This window comes from Pocillopora verrucosa, chromosome 5, assembly GCF_036669915.1.
Source record: "Pocillopora verrucosa isolate sample1 chromosome 5, ASM3666991v2, whole genome shotgun sequence".
NCBI classification, from domain to species: Eukaryota; Metazoa; Cnidaria; class Anthozoa; order Scleractinia; family Pocilloporidae; genus Pocillopora; species Pocillopora verrucosa.
The window spans coordinates 18,807,396-18,822,795 of NC_089316.1; the positions used below are offsets into that span (position 1 = coordinate 18,807,396).

The 15,400-nt window shown below is 43.2% G+C and overlaps 1 protein-coding gene and 1 pseudogene across 1 annotated transcript; both read right to left on the bottom strand.

Annotated features, from left to right (window-relative positions):
- LOC131768810 (uromodulin-like) overlaps positions 1-15,400 on the bottom strand; it is a 233,972-nt pseudogene that overhangs the window by 37,584 nt on the left and 180,988 nt on the right.
- Positions 12,898-13,371, bottom strand: LOC131790879 (uncharacterized). Its single transcript, XM_059108129.2, has one exon. The coding sequence runs from the start codon at positions 13,369-13,371 to the stop codon at positions 12,898-12,900; it is 474 nt and encodes a 157-aa protein (XP_058964112.2).

Here is a 15,400-nt window from a genome sequence, read left to right on the forward strand (position 1 = left end):
TCTTCTTCGACATCCTGACGTCTTAATCGTCGTGATCTTCTAACAGGAGGCATCTAAAAGAGAAAAGCGAAGTAAAATGTTAAAAAAGCAAATCTAGCAAATAAAAAACGAATCGCAATCACAAACTTACCTTGTGTCACACTTGTAGTTCACGTAGAAGATCACACACACACGTCAAAACTTCTTCTTACTGATAAAGTAGTCAAATCGTAGTCAAAACCTTGAACCAACAGTTGACGCTTCTGCTTTAAACGCAAGTTGAAAAGTGGAAAGCGTTTCAACTACGTTTTCGAATAAAACAGAGCCCCTTAGGGAAAACAATTAAACAAATTTGAAGCTGCCTGAGGCTGCCCAATCCCCTAAGGAAATCGTCGCCAATCAGAGTCGTTGTATACAGCCTGAAAATTTTGAAATTCAAATTCCATAAAAAACTACTACAAAGCTTGCGCCATCATCTCAAAGGCTGCAGATGTAGATGAAGAAGTAGTAAAGTGTAAAGTTGTAGATTGAATTGAGGGATCGAGCGATGGTGAAACGAAAGTTTGACGAAGTGGAATATGGGGATGATGGTATTTCGGATGACTTATTAAACGAAATTGGAGAAGTCTTTGAAAATCAATATGGCAACGATGTGACAGACTCGCAAATGGTTCAATTTGGTCGTGAATTGGATCAACAACAATTAGATGCCCTCGACATTGGTTTGGATGAACACCCTGAGCAAATTGGTGGTGGTATGCCCTTGTTTGAATTTGATTTTCAAAAATTTGGTCTCCCCAAGCGGTGGAAGAAATCAGCGGCGAATCAACAAAGATATCGCGCCACATTAAAACAGAGGCGTAACCCAACAAAGAACGATAATGTGGGAAAAGAAGTCACGGAGGCTTTAGTCAGGTAAGATGATCATGATTTAGTTTCTGTCGTTAAGTAATTGCTACGAGCACTATGAAACAGACATAGATAAAAATCATCATGTGTCTTCGATATACGGAGAAGCTGACCTAGCAATATCAAAACTTGTCTTAGAAATCAAAAATGAAAGAGAAAAAACTGCTAGATCCTTAAGGACCTTTTTTATTTCTTAGATCGATGAAAGAAACACTCCATCGCAAAAACGTTACCGACCAGTGGCAAAACAAAACATTGAAAGATACAGATGAAGTGTTTTTAAACTTTAAAGCCAAGAAATTTGACCACCATGTACAAACACAACGCTTTACTGTCGGTGAAATCATGAATGGAAATGGCGAAGAGCGATTTGGTGCATATATGAACCAACTGGCCAATCAACTTAACTCGAATGAATCTTTCAGCCCTGAGGATAAGTTCGCCGTCGACCTCACCATCGTGCCAAAACCAAAGGAAGGTGGTAAATCTAAATTAACAAAGGGAAGACATAATATTGAAGATGTTCTCCACGACAAACAATGTGTGTTACCGATTAAAAATTCAGAAGACAACCTTTGCCTTGCAAGAGCCATTTGTCTAACAAAAGCCCACTTGCATAAAGACGATGGTGTAGAGGGAAAGCGTTACTATAAGAATCTTGGAAATAATCCGAATGTGCTCACCCGATGCGCCGAATTCCTTCACAAGCAAGCTGGTGTGCCCGAAGGCCCTTGTGGGCGTGCCGAATTAGAAAAGTTTCAACAGTACCTGGCGCCCGACTATCAGTTGAAAGTGATGACCACATGCTATCCATATTGCATTACGTTTCAAGGAAACGTGGAATCGCCAAAGTACATCATCCGCCTCCTGTATCAACCAGAGTACGAAAGCGATATGGGTCATTACCATGGATGTACGTCTTACCTCGGATTCCTGGAAAGATCGTATTTTTGTGACACGCGCAACAAAGGCTTTGACCATGACGACTTCCGCAACCACCCATGCGAGGGCCGTCGCTGTAAAGCATGCAAGCAGACCGAATGTGGTACAAAACCTCACGAACCCACTCTCCACTGCTCAGCCTGCAACCGCCATTTTTACAGTCAGAACTGCCTCGCCTTACACCGCGCAAAAAACATCTGCATGACCCTAGTACGATGCGGTAACTGTTGCAAACAATTTCAGCCAGACCCCCAACAGCTACACCGTTGTTACTTTGGAAAATGCTCTAACTGTAAGGAGTACGTGGACCTTAGAGAACACAAATGCTACATTCAACCCATCCCTGAACAAGAAGATTCACCCAAACGGAAAACGAAAGTCAAAATCAAGAAGCATTTAAAAATAAACCCCGAGGCATCCGTGTACGAAGAACCACCCATCTTCGTCTACGCGGACTATGAAGCCATGATCAGCGAAGACGGAACACACCTACCCATTTGCGTCTGCGCTCAAACTTCCGACAACAACACCTCCTACACGTTTTATGGCGACGATTGCAGTAAACAGTTTCTGGAATTCTTGACGAACCTTACCGAAGATCAGTACAAAGAACCGCGTGAAGTCATCTGCATATTCCATAATTTAAAAGGGTATGATTCCATTTTCATACAGCATCAGCTTGTGATAGAAGGAAGAAAATTCGATGTGATGATTCCTAACGGCACAAAGATGATTTCTCTGGAAGCTGGTAAAATCACATTTAAGGATTCCATGGCTTTTCTTCCCATGGCTCTGTCTGCATTTACCGACACCTTTGGTCTCACCGAGTTGAAAAAAGGCTTCTTCCCACACAAGTTTCATACGCAAGAAAATCGAAGTTATGTGGGTCCGTTACCTGAAGTTTCTTACTATGATCCGGAGGGAATGTCGAGTAAGAAAAAAGAAGAATTCGAAGTGTGGTATAGAGAAGAAGCAGCCAAACAACACCCATTTGATCTCAAAGAAGAACTGCTTGCATACTGTCACTCAGATGTTGCGTTACTGAAAGCTGGATGTCACAAATTCATCCAAGAATTTAAAAGCATCGCCGGTTTCAATCCTATGGAAAAATGCGTTACGATCGCCGCAGCGTGTAACCGTTATTGGAGGAGGAAACATTTACCCTTAGATCTCATAGCAGTAGAACCTTCATCGGGGTGGCGAGGTGCCCGTATGAATCACTCCAAAGCATCGTTGGAATGGTTGATGTGGCAAGAATACAATACCGGAAGTCGAATTCAGCACGCGCGTAACGGAAGAGAGTATCGTATCCCTGTTGGCCCTACCCCGTACTTCGTGGATGGTTACGATGCACAGACCCGCTCAGTCTACGAATTTCACGGGTGCCTCTATCATGGTTGTCGTACCTGTTACACCAATCGCAAACAAATTCCGTTCTGTTCCAATGGGTTGACCGTAGAAGCCTTACGCCAACAGACCAGTCAGAAAATCCAAAAACTCCGCGGTAAAGGGTATCGAGTGGTGGAAATCTGGGAGTGCGAATGGGAGAAAGAGAAGAAAGAAACACCGGCCATTACCGAATTTCTAAAAGATTTGGATATCGTCCCTCCTTTGAACCCAAGAGAAGGTTTTTACGGTGGTAGAACGGGCGCCGCCTGCCTGTACCATAAAGTAAATGAAGAAGAAAGAGAAGAAATCCGCTACATCGACGTAACCTCTGAGTACCCCTACGTAAACAAGTATGGTACGTACCCTGTAGGCCACCCGGACATCTATTTGGAACCAGAGAATCAAGACCCTAGAAGTTACTTCGGCTTGATGACTGTGGACATCACCCCACCCGCTGACCTGTATAACCCAGTCTTACCTTACCGTCATAAAATTGGAAACTCCTACAAGCTGACCTTCCCGTTATGCCGTAAGTGTGTAGAAATAGAGACACAGAAAGAACACATGCTGGAACGCGACTATCACTGCCCACACAGTGATGAAGAACGAATGTTACGAGGCACCTGGTGTACCCCAGAGATACATAAAGCAATCGAAAAAGGATACCGACTCGTCCGAATTCATGAAGTATGGGACTTCCCGCAGCGTCGAAAAGGTCTGTTCCAGCCGTACGTGGACACCTGGTTAAAAATTAAGCAAGAGAGCGGTGGCTACCCAAACTGGGTGCGGACCGATACGCAAAAAGAAAAATACATTCATTGCTATGAAGAAAAAGAAGGTATCCGACTCGACCCTACCAAGATCGTCAAGAACCCCGGAAGAAAAGCCACGGCTAAACTCATGCTTAACTCCTTCTGGGGGAAATTTGGCCAACAAAACAATAAATCGAAGACCAAACAATGCACGCAACCCTACGAACTCCTAGATCTGCTTGACGACCCTCTCTTCACCGTGACAGACATCCGTATTCTTAATTCCGAAGTAATAGAAGTATCGTACAAACGCGATGAAGAAGATCCTTACAAAGGGAGCAATTGTCGTGATATTGCGTTACACGGTCACGCCACTGGGCCGATGAACATCTTTATATTTAGAAGACTTAGGAGACAACGAATACACACGTGGCGGCAGTCGAGTTCGCACAATAAACAACCCTTTTGAGTTCACAGAATCGTGACATGGTGTCAGGAGTGGGATCTGTTCACCCCTAAAGATGACAGAAGCAGCTGAAGCATCCATAGTTGTGCCACCAGCGCCGACTCAAGTTTTTATTCCCCCGTCAAATTTGCCCCCGCCGAAAGCGCTTAATTTTGACGACAATTTAGCCACCGCATGGAAATCGTGGAAAGCAGCGTGGCAGCGCTACGAAATCGCTACTGGTGTATATAAACAAGAGGGCATAGTTCGTGTGTCGACATTACTAAGCATTATAGGCGAGGATGGCGTCAGAGCCCACGATACCTTTATTTGGAACGAAGACGAAAACGCAGACGACATTTCACAAGTCCTGAAGAAGTTCGACGAATTCTGCATTCCTAGGACACAGGTCATATATGAACGCTATAGGTTCAACAACCGAAACCAGGAACCAGGCGAAAACATCTCGACGTATCTTACGGAGCTTCGAACGATCGCAAAAAACTGTGCTCACGATACAATCACACCAGATGAAATTTTGCGTGACCGCCTCGTGCTAGGCATACGGGATGATCGCGTCCGCGAGAGACTTCTCCGTTTGAATGATTTATCTCTCCTACAAGCAGTTGACATTATTAAGTCGTCAGAACAGACCCAACAGCAAGTAAAGCTAATGGCTGGAGGAGACACTGCAGTTCATGCGTTACGGAAGGCGGGATCGGCAGAAAAACCTGAAGAAGAACGACAACTTAAGTCACAAGCATTTAGAAGACCGTCTAAAGAATGTGGAAATTGCGGAATGGTGCATGGACGTCATTGTCCCGCGTATGGAAGAACATGTTTTAACTGTGGGAGTATGAATCATTTTGCGAATAAATGTCGCGCTAATCCCCGAGGAGTGAAAAGTAGAGTTTCGGCGGTCCACGAAGCCGTCGACATGGGAAACGACCCCTACTACATTGGTGCTACTACTAGTAAGAGCAAAGGCCAGGAAAAATTGGCAGTGGTCAAACTCCACATTTATGGGCCAGATCCCAAGACAGAAGTCCAGTTTCAAATAGATACTGGGTCGCAGTGCGACATTCTCCCGGCCCAATTATACAAGCAAATCACTGGGGACACCCTCCTTCATCGCCTCAAACCATGCCAAAAGGAAATAGTCTCGTACACAGGGGATCGCCGCAAAATTGCTGGTAAAGCTACCCTGCCTGTGTGGTCCCGTGGACAGCGGAGGTCAATGGAGTTTAACATCTTAGACGGAGACTATCAACCGATTTTATCATTGAACACCAGCCTCAATCTTGGCTTTGTGAGTTTGCATAATTGTGACGTCCTAGCATTACACGTCAAGTGTCCCAAAGCCTCCTTGCTCGAAGAGTATGAGGACGTATTCGACGGATTAGGGGCCCTACCGGGAACATACAAAATAGCCATAGACGAACAGGCGCAACCAGTTGTCCACGCACCGAGGCGAGTGCCAGTAGCCTTGCGTCCATGCATCAAAAACAAGCTGGACGAACTTGTTGATCGTAAAGTTATTATTCCAGTAACAGAACCGACGCAGTGGGTATCCAGCATGTTGGCCATAGTGAAGCCAAACAAAGTACGCATCTGTATTGACCCGAGAGATTTAAATCGTGCCATTCGGCGAGAGCATTACCAGTTGCCGACTATCGATGAAGTGGCCTCCCGCTTAACAGGTGCCAAGAAATTTACTCTTTGTGACGCCAAGGATGGTTTCCACCAAATCCTCTTAGACGATGCTTCTAGTTTCCTGACAACGTTCAATACGCCTTTTGGGCGTTATAGATGGGCCCGCATGCCTTTTGGTATCTCAAGTGCGCCTGAAGTTTGGCAGCGACGCATGCATGAATTCGTAGAAAATTTAGAAGGAGTTGAAGTTATCGCTGACGACTTCCTCATCGCTGGATTTGGCGAAACTGACGCAGAGGTCAACTCGAGCCTTGAAAAGAACGAACGTGCGTTCTTCAAGAAATGCCGGGAGTGGAACCTCAAGCTCAACAAACTCAAGCTGAAAAGATCTCAAACCGAAGTGCGTTTCATGGGCCACCTCTTGACTCCTGATGGTCTAAAGGCAGACCCAGCCAAAGTTGAAGCTATTTTGGATATGCCACCGCCGACTGATGTGAAAGGCCTGAAGAGGTTTTTGGGGATGGTCAATTATCTGGCCAAATTCTTGCCACTCCTGTCCGACATGACAGAACCTTTGCGAAGGCTTGAGGACAAGGACGTCGAGTGGTGTTGGCTTGCACAGCATGAGAAAGCATTTACCACAGTCAAAGAATACTTGGCCAAGGCCCCGGTACTGAAATACTATGATGTTACTGAAGAAGTGACAATCCAATGCGATGCCAGCATAACGGGTCTAGGTGCAGTACTGATGCAAAAGGGTCAGCCCGTTGCCTTTGCCTCGCGAGCTCTGACCGACACCGAAACGCGTTACGCTCAAATCGAGAAAGAGCTCCTCGCCATAGTGTGGTCAACCGACAAGTTCAATCAATACATACTGGGACGCGAAGTTGTACACATCGAGTCTGACCACGAACCACTAAGGGCAGTTTTTACCAAGCCAATACACAACTCACCAAAGAGACTCCAGAGAATGCTGATGGCCCTTCAGAATTACTCCCTGGATGTGCAGTATAAAAAAGGGGAACTTATGTGGGTATCAGATGCACTGAGTCGAGCATACCGCAACACCACCGAAGCCTCCAAGCACGATACAAGTCTGATCTGTACACTTGCCGAGATAGATCATTCAGAAAACCTCTCGATTGCACCATACAGGCTCGCTGAATTCAGAAACGAGATTGCCAGACACCCAGTGATGCAAAAGCTAATCGGAGCAATCAAGGGTGAATGGCCAGTGTCAAGGAAGTCCTGTACCCCTGAGCTGACGCCTTACTATGACAAACGAAGTGAGCTTATAGAAGACAAGGGACTAGTATTCCTGGGGGAGCGATTGCTGGTACCCCCTTCCCTGAGAAAAGAAATGTTGAAGCAAATTCACCGATCACATATTGGAATCGAAGGGTGTTTACGTCGCGCTAGGGAGGTCCTCTATTGGCCCCTCATGAATTCGGAAGTAAAGGACTTTGTTTCCAAATGCTCAATCTGCCAGTCGTACCAGCCAGATCAGTGCCGCGAGGAATTGCAACCGTATCCGATCCCGTCGCGTCCCTGGTCGATGCTAGGTGCCGATTTTTTTGACCTTGGGCAACAACATTTCTTTGTCCTAGTCGACTACTGGAGTGGGTTCTTTGAAGTCCAGGAGGTTAAGGTGGCCACATCTGCTAGCGTGATAGCTGCGTGTAAAGTACAATTCGCCCGCCATGGGATACCAGACGTGCTTATTACCGACAACGGACCTCAGTTTACGTCATCGGTGTTCAGTGCATTCGTGAGAGAATGGCAGTTTGAACATAGAACTTCGAGCCCCCGTTACCCCCAGTCAAATGGCCGCGCCGAGAATGCCGTGAAGACCTGCAAGAACTTGATGACGAAAGCGAAAGCGGATGGGCAAGACCCGCTGTTAGCCCTTCTTGATTGGCGCAACACCCCAACAGAGGGTCTAGGAACATCACCCGTACAGAGACTGATGGGACGCCGCACACGCACTTTCTTACCAACCCATGAAACGCTCCTGCGGCAGCCATCACACCAGGAAACAGCCACCAAATTAGCTGAGCGCAAGAAAAGACAAGCTCAACAATACAACAAAAAGTTTCGCCCTTTAGAGGCACTAAAGTGTGGACAGGCCATCAGGATGCGGCTTCCCGGAAGGGAGGAATGGAGTCTGGGGACCTGCATGAAAGCCTTGGGGAACAGGTCTTATGAAGTTGAAGTTTGCGGCAGGCGATACCGACGCAACCGTCGGCAACTGCGCCTGACCCCGGAAACAGCACCACCTATGAGTCTGGTAGAACTAACTCCGCCCGAGTCTACCCTCAAACCGGCGCCAAATCTGACAGAGCCAGGACCTCCTCCACCGGAGTTCCATGGCGAGACCAAAACAGAGAGAATGCCACCTGAAAATGAGATGGGAACTGAGCTTGAGCCACAAAGGATTGAAACTCGTCGATCAGAACGCAGACGTCGACCGCCTTTGTGGCATCAGGATTACCATATGAACTGAACATTGAATGATTGAGCCGCTAAATAGTTGTTGGGTTCTGTTTCTATCTTTTTATGATTTCAATGAAGAACAATGTTTTATCGATTTTATGTGATTTGAACAGTGATCGAAACCGAACATTAGGTATTAATTAACTTTTGAAGATAAACTTTGTAAAAAGGGGAAGATGTCGTGATATTGCGTTACACGGTCACGCCACTGGGCCGATGAACATCTTTATATTTAGAAGACTTAGGAGACAACGAATACACACGTGGCGGCAGTCGAGTTCGCACAATAAACAACCCTTTTGAGTTCACAGAATCGTGACAGCAATACTAATATTTTCATCGCAGCATTTACCACCTGTTTGGCCCGCCTTAAATTGTACGAATCGTTGGAGAAGTTGGGTGACCGAGTCTTATATTACGATACAGACTCGGTCATATATACATGGAAACTGGGGCAGACAGAAATCGAGCTTGGCGACTACCTCGGCGACATGACCAACGAGCTTGACAATGGCGACTTTATTGTAGAATTCATCTCCGCAGGTGCGAAGAACTATGGGTATCAAACAAAGAATGGTAAAGTGGTGTGCAAAGTAAAGGGATTCTCGCTGAATGTACGTGGTGCCAAACAGCTAAATTACGACATCATCCGCCAAAATATTTTGGATGAGGTTCTTCACCCGTTAGATGAACAAAGAAAAACGCTGGTAGTCAACCCGACCCACTTTGTCAGAAACCCCACTTTGAAAAAAATCAAGACTGAGACTCAGACTAAGTCGTATCAACTCGTGTTCGACAAGCGAGTTTTAGATCATTCGCACGGTTTTAAGTCTTATCCTTACGGATATTCGCGACTGGATGCACAAGATTTGGAGAACATGGACTTGTTGCTTTTATAGAAAAAAAACAACAAAACAAAACAAAAAAAAAACATTGACACTCAAAGCGAACATTCTTTAAATTATTTTTTAAATAAAACAAAGTTTTAAAAAAGTTTTCATGACGTGTTTGTTAATTCTTAAAGTAAACGGTTAATTCTTGAATCCCTTGGGTGACCACTTCCATTTCGGTGAGGCGTACTACTTTTCGTAACTTTTCATAATAATCCCTTCATGTTTCTTCGATTTGTTTTTCTGGAGAAATCATGCATAATTTATATTTGCGGCATCAACATGAATACACTCGCGGCATCTTTAGTGTCTACATCTTAACAAAAAACACTACACTGAACGCTTTCTATGTTGTTCAATATTATCAAGCCATTTCTTTGAAAAATAAGTTCTTTCCTCCACGTTACGTATCAGTTCTTTTAATTGGAGTTCTTTTTTATCTTCCCATGTATGATCCGTTTGCGTTTCTTTCTCTTCTTCTTTTCCTGGGCTTCGGTTTTTGGCGGCGGCGGCTTCAGACAGACAGCCTCTGGCTGCCTCTTTTTGGTTAAACATGTTATCTCACTCGTCTAAAATGCAATGTGACTATAGAAGCGCCGTCTGTAAACTGAGCCAAATTATTACTTTCCGACTCACTCATCTGTGTTTCCACCACATCGATGTGATTCTTACGTAACTTGATGTAATGAATCTGCTTGGGTTCGTAATAATAATTTCCTTCCAAGATTGGTTGGTAGTGTATTTGACGTATAAGATCAGTCGTCTGATCTCCCACGCGTACTGGAGCACAAAGCGAGGAATACATATACAAGGTTCGTGGGTAAGGTAAATTTAAGTAGGTACTTCTCCTAGTATTGATAAAGGTCCAGTTCAGATCGCTAAGAAGAAATCTATGATATTTCTCCGCAAATCGGTCTTTCCATGGGATCTCATATCTGTAATACGCCAAACTGGATGTAGTAAGCCTCCTATCATAACTCCACACCGTACCACGTTTGGTCACTGTGAGATTATGCGCCGGTCGTGATACATTACAATTCTCTTCAATAGGACCACTAACAATACGACGATAAGGAACTGTTGTTTTTTTCGTCCAACCAAACAACTCACACATGTCTCGAGGTAACTCAAAATAGAGACCGTCACGAACTTCTTGATGAGTTATATCAGTCGATTTTACCATGTCTGCTGTTACAGTAATCGTTTCTTTATCCTCATCCGCAATCACTTCAAATTGTGCACTGTGTCCTGAAGAAAAATGACTCCCAAACGCCGAGCCCATATTCATAATACATTTTAAACGTTCTTCATCAAACAAGGATTTGAGTAAATCGTGAACTGTCTCGATACGATGTTGTTTGATGTCTCCATACGTGACATTGTAAGTCACTTTATGTTGTATATCCCCAGTGGCTACTAACTCGTCCTGTGGTTAGCAAGACATCATCGTCTTTTAATCCTTTGAGGTAACTGGACACCTTAGAATCGTGTGGAAGCGAAATACTACTCAATCCCACTTCCCACTCTCCTTCTAAATCGATGCGTTTGTCTAATCGATTTTTCCAAGAATTGTTTTTGTTGTCTGGAAAATATTTCAGACTCCCATCGTTACTGGGTAACGTCAAGTAAAAAGTATCACCTGACATGATGTGCTCTCGATAACGACACAACTACAAATGAACCGGAGACACACACTGTGTTGCATTTTCACAAGTTTTATTTCATCATTGTAGAGGCGTTACAATTTTGTTTTAAGTTTAGCTTGCATGATTCGCTTCACAATTTGCTCGGTTAAACTCTTCTTGCCTGGAAACTTATCGATTCCGGCTACCATCTTACGATCTGCAATATGTTTGTCAGCGAGTGATTTAGCTTTACTGTAATCAATATCGTGCTGTTTGGCTAATCTATCAAGACGATTAATTCCTGGATCACCACGTTTTAATCGCTTGGCTAATTTTGTACCTGGACCCATATACTGGTATCCGGGCCAATGAAACTCGACACCTAACTTTGAAATCCATTTCTGAATATCAATTTTCCTCCTCTCTGTCGTTTCCTTTTAGCCTTAACTAGGACGGTTCTTGCCCCTCCCTTTGCCTTTCTTCGACTTTGGCGTTTCGTCATCTTCAAACACTTGATACGGGTCGTAACCTCTCTTTTCCCAAGGTTCCCAGATACCAAATTCTTTGAGTCGTTCCAACTCCGTGCGATGCTTTTGCGGTGTGGGAACAGGAAGTTTTCGTTTCGTTTTTTGTATCTTTTGGGATGGAGCTGTGAGAAAAGGAATCTTGGACGTTCCCGGTTTCGCAGGGGTGACGTGTTCGTTCTTGATCCCCACAGGTGTGACAGGTTCCCTCTTGAGTGTCATCTGAGGTACGGCGGCTTGTCCCCTCATATTTATGGATTTAATGAGTTCTTTTAACAATCCCTCTTGCAACCCCTCCATGAGATTACCATCATCGTCTCGAGGTGGAGGTTCTACACCACCGGCGATAGGAATCTGTCTCAATTTGTCAGTAAGCTTGCGTTCTTGCATTAACAATTCTTTTACCACAGGTTCTTTTAAAGCAGCAGGAGTAGATGTATCTTCTAATAACAGTTTTGCTTCGGCGGCCACGCGTGCGGCTTTGTCCAGAAGAGTACTTTCAGTAATTTTTCCCTTGTAATAATCTACCAAAGCTCGAAACTCATCGGGTTTCACCATTAAGAACGTCTCCATAATCGCCACAAGGGTTCCACCACACGCATACGCAACCACCGAAACAGTTGAGTTATTGTGAGTCTACACTCGGTTGAATCCTTATAGTCACTGTCGTCGTCGTCGTAGTTGAATTGCAAATCAAACTTTATACCCGTGTCCACTTCGTTTATACCCTCTTGCACGGTGACAGTCATGATCTCTTGAAACACTGACAGAACGCGTCGTTCATACCACTCCAAAAGCTACCGCCTGTTTGATTCACAAGTAATTGACGCCGCTTTCTTAAAGAGTTCCTCCGTTTACCCAACTCTCTCAACATCACTCTATATTTCTTGAGTTTGGCAACGGTGGGCGGTGATAAAGGTATCTTTTTCTTCAACATGTTCAACGTGAATTCACTGACGGCATTGATTTGATCTTTACTAGCGTGAAGTAATTTTTCCATACGACGCTTTCTATTTTTCTCTTGTAAAATAGATTTTAAAAAATCCACATTTCTCTTGAAACTATTAATCATCGCTTTTTCTTTGTAAGAGCTTCTAGGCCTTTTTTAGCCCCAAACGATGCAGCTCCTCCAAGGGCACTTAAACCCAATGCTTTACCTCCAGCAATGAGGGCTGGAATGAGTGCCGCTAATGGTAGGATACCTCCTTTTTGTCTTCTTTTGGTTAGTCTTCTTTTCACTCTTCTTCTCCTTCGGGTTGTGGGCATACTACGCTTATAACCAGGCATCTTTCTTATTTATTTCTCTCTGTAACAGCGTACACACCCTTCGTGTCGTAACAAGTGACTTAAAAGTCTCGTAGAATCTCTACTTGCAGGGTGTACGTCAAATAACAAATAACCATAGGGTCTGTCCGTACATGCATTATATATATCCATAACAGGTAGCCACTTGGTCGGGTATATCTGTAGCAGTAAGGTGCGCAACGCCACTTTATCTCTAGGATTTTTAAAGGCAATAATGTATTGCGCATTCCTAGAGATGGTTTTGGCATATTTTCCTTGAGGGAACATGTCTTGGCAGAGATAACACACGGTGACATTCATGTGGTGAGAATATTGTGTGAAAAGATTAAGTATTTCTCTGTCATCTCCTCCCTCCGACATGAGATCATCCAAGACAAGAATACCCCCTCGTTTATCTCCAAACCATGTTGTTAAATCGTCGTGGGTAGGCACTCCTTTAAAAAATTCTATGCCATGGCGTTGCATGTCGTCAAACTTATTTTGCCAGGATCCATAACAGTAATGCACGCGGATCGGTCTTTGGTCAAAGAGGTCTAAATTTTCCAAAAGTAGGTGATGGAGAAAGGTGGTTTTTCCACAACTTGTAGGGCCCACAATCAAAATATTGGAAGGGGATTTGAACGAAAATCCTGGTTCCACACACTTGAACATCCCTTGCGAACTGAATTCCCAGTTTTCTGGGAATTCCTAGGAATTCTCAAAAATTCCCAATTATGCAAATGACCCTTGCAAACTGAATTCCCAGTTTTCTGGGAATTTCTGGGAATTTCTGGGAATTCCTAGGAATTCCTAGGAATTCCTAGGAATTCTCAAAAATTCCCAACTATGCAAATTAGCTCTGATTTAAAAAGCTTGGAATTACTTGGAATTTCTGGGAAAGAAAGACTCCAGTTTTGTGAGGACTTGGAATCCCTAGGAATTCCTAGGAATTCTCAGCTTTACAAACTACCTATAATTTAAGAAGTGTGGAACTCTTGGGAATTTCTGGGAATTGAATTTGAGGCAATTTTAATACCCTGAGGTCCACATAAATTCTAGGAAATTCTCAATACCTTGAATGTGAAGGTTTTAAGAAAAAGAGTAATTTCAGAGGCTTAAAACTTTGGCTCAATAAAAGGTATGCTATACAAAACTTACCAAGAGATATACATACATGTACATGTTTATAACTCAAAGATCATGAAATTTATTACTCAAACTAAGTTTTAGTAAATCTTTACATTAATATGGATTTTCTCATGAACCAGCTGTCAGTTATGTTAAATGGAAATTGCCAACTTCCACAATAATTAACAATAATTACATTGTTATCTTACTTCCCTAACCTACATTACTGGTTGCCTTTGTTAGAAAATCTTAGAACAGTCAAGCTCAGTTGCCTCCAACTCTGTCAGAGACTTTTTGTTGACAATACTTTTAGTCGAAATTTCATGCCTTAGACAAACAAATTCAACACCTAATTAATCTTTCTTTTTTCATGATTGTTGTTGCTCCTCTTTTTTCAGTGTTTTGCTCTATTTTCATGACTAATTGCTGTAATTTGTTTTGCTGTTTTTATTCTTACAAAACATTTTTGTAAGAGTTCCAATACTTGTGGATCATCCACACACTTTGCAAACATTTGGCATGCAGACAAGACAGAGGTAGTCAATGCTCCCTTTGAGGAAAAACACCTTTTATATGACATCTTCAATTTACTTTATTTGAAACTCTGATCTGAAAATATTTGTCAACAAGACTTGTTAGTAGTGAGAAATACCAACTAAGTTTCCTTTCATAACTTAATTTCTTAAATGTCCCAATCACTGATCTCCCAAAAAACATTACATCTTTTTATTTTTGGTGCAAATTACAAGTCCTTCTTTATATAAAAATGAAAAGTGCTAGTCACACTTCAATAATAACAGCTCTTAAGTTTACTTGTTGTTCTTCTCTGTCTGTCAGCTATCAACAAAATTGTTTTATACTTCGGGCAGTGCATAACTATTTGTGGACCAGAGTTCCAACGCACCTCTGTAATCGCATATAGCTACTTCTGTCTCTTGTACAAATGTTTCTCCTTTGTAAGACGCACTCTACTCTGTTGTCAATACTGCTTTAAGTTCAGTGGAAACGACTGACTGAGGAATCGAGATGGCGGTGTTGGAACGTGTTGCTGAACGCTTTCTACGGTCAAGCTTTGTAGATTTAGGTACTGGTACACTGGGATCATCTATGTATCTCTTATACTTCCGAATGTGGTATCCTTCTTTTATAAATATGAGGGTAAAAGACGATTTGTAGTCGCATTCAAAACTGTGATTGGCTTGTGTTATTTCTCACCTTTGCCATTAACACAACTCAAGTGAGTTTCGAGTCTTTGTTTCCTCGACAACTTTCGGCCACAAAACGAGCATTTGTAATACGATCGATTCTTGTCGATTATTTCTAGATAGAGTGAGCTCACATCTTTATTTATATCACCAAGCTATCCATCTTCTAGAAGCAGAGAACC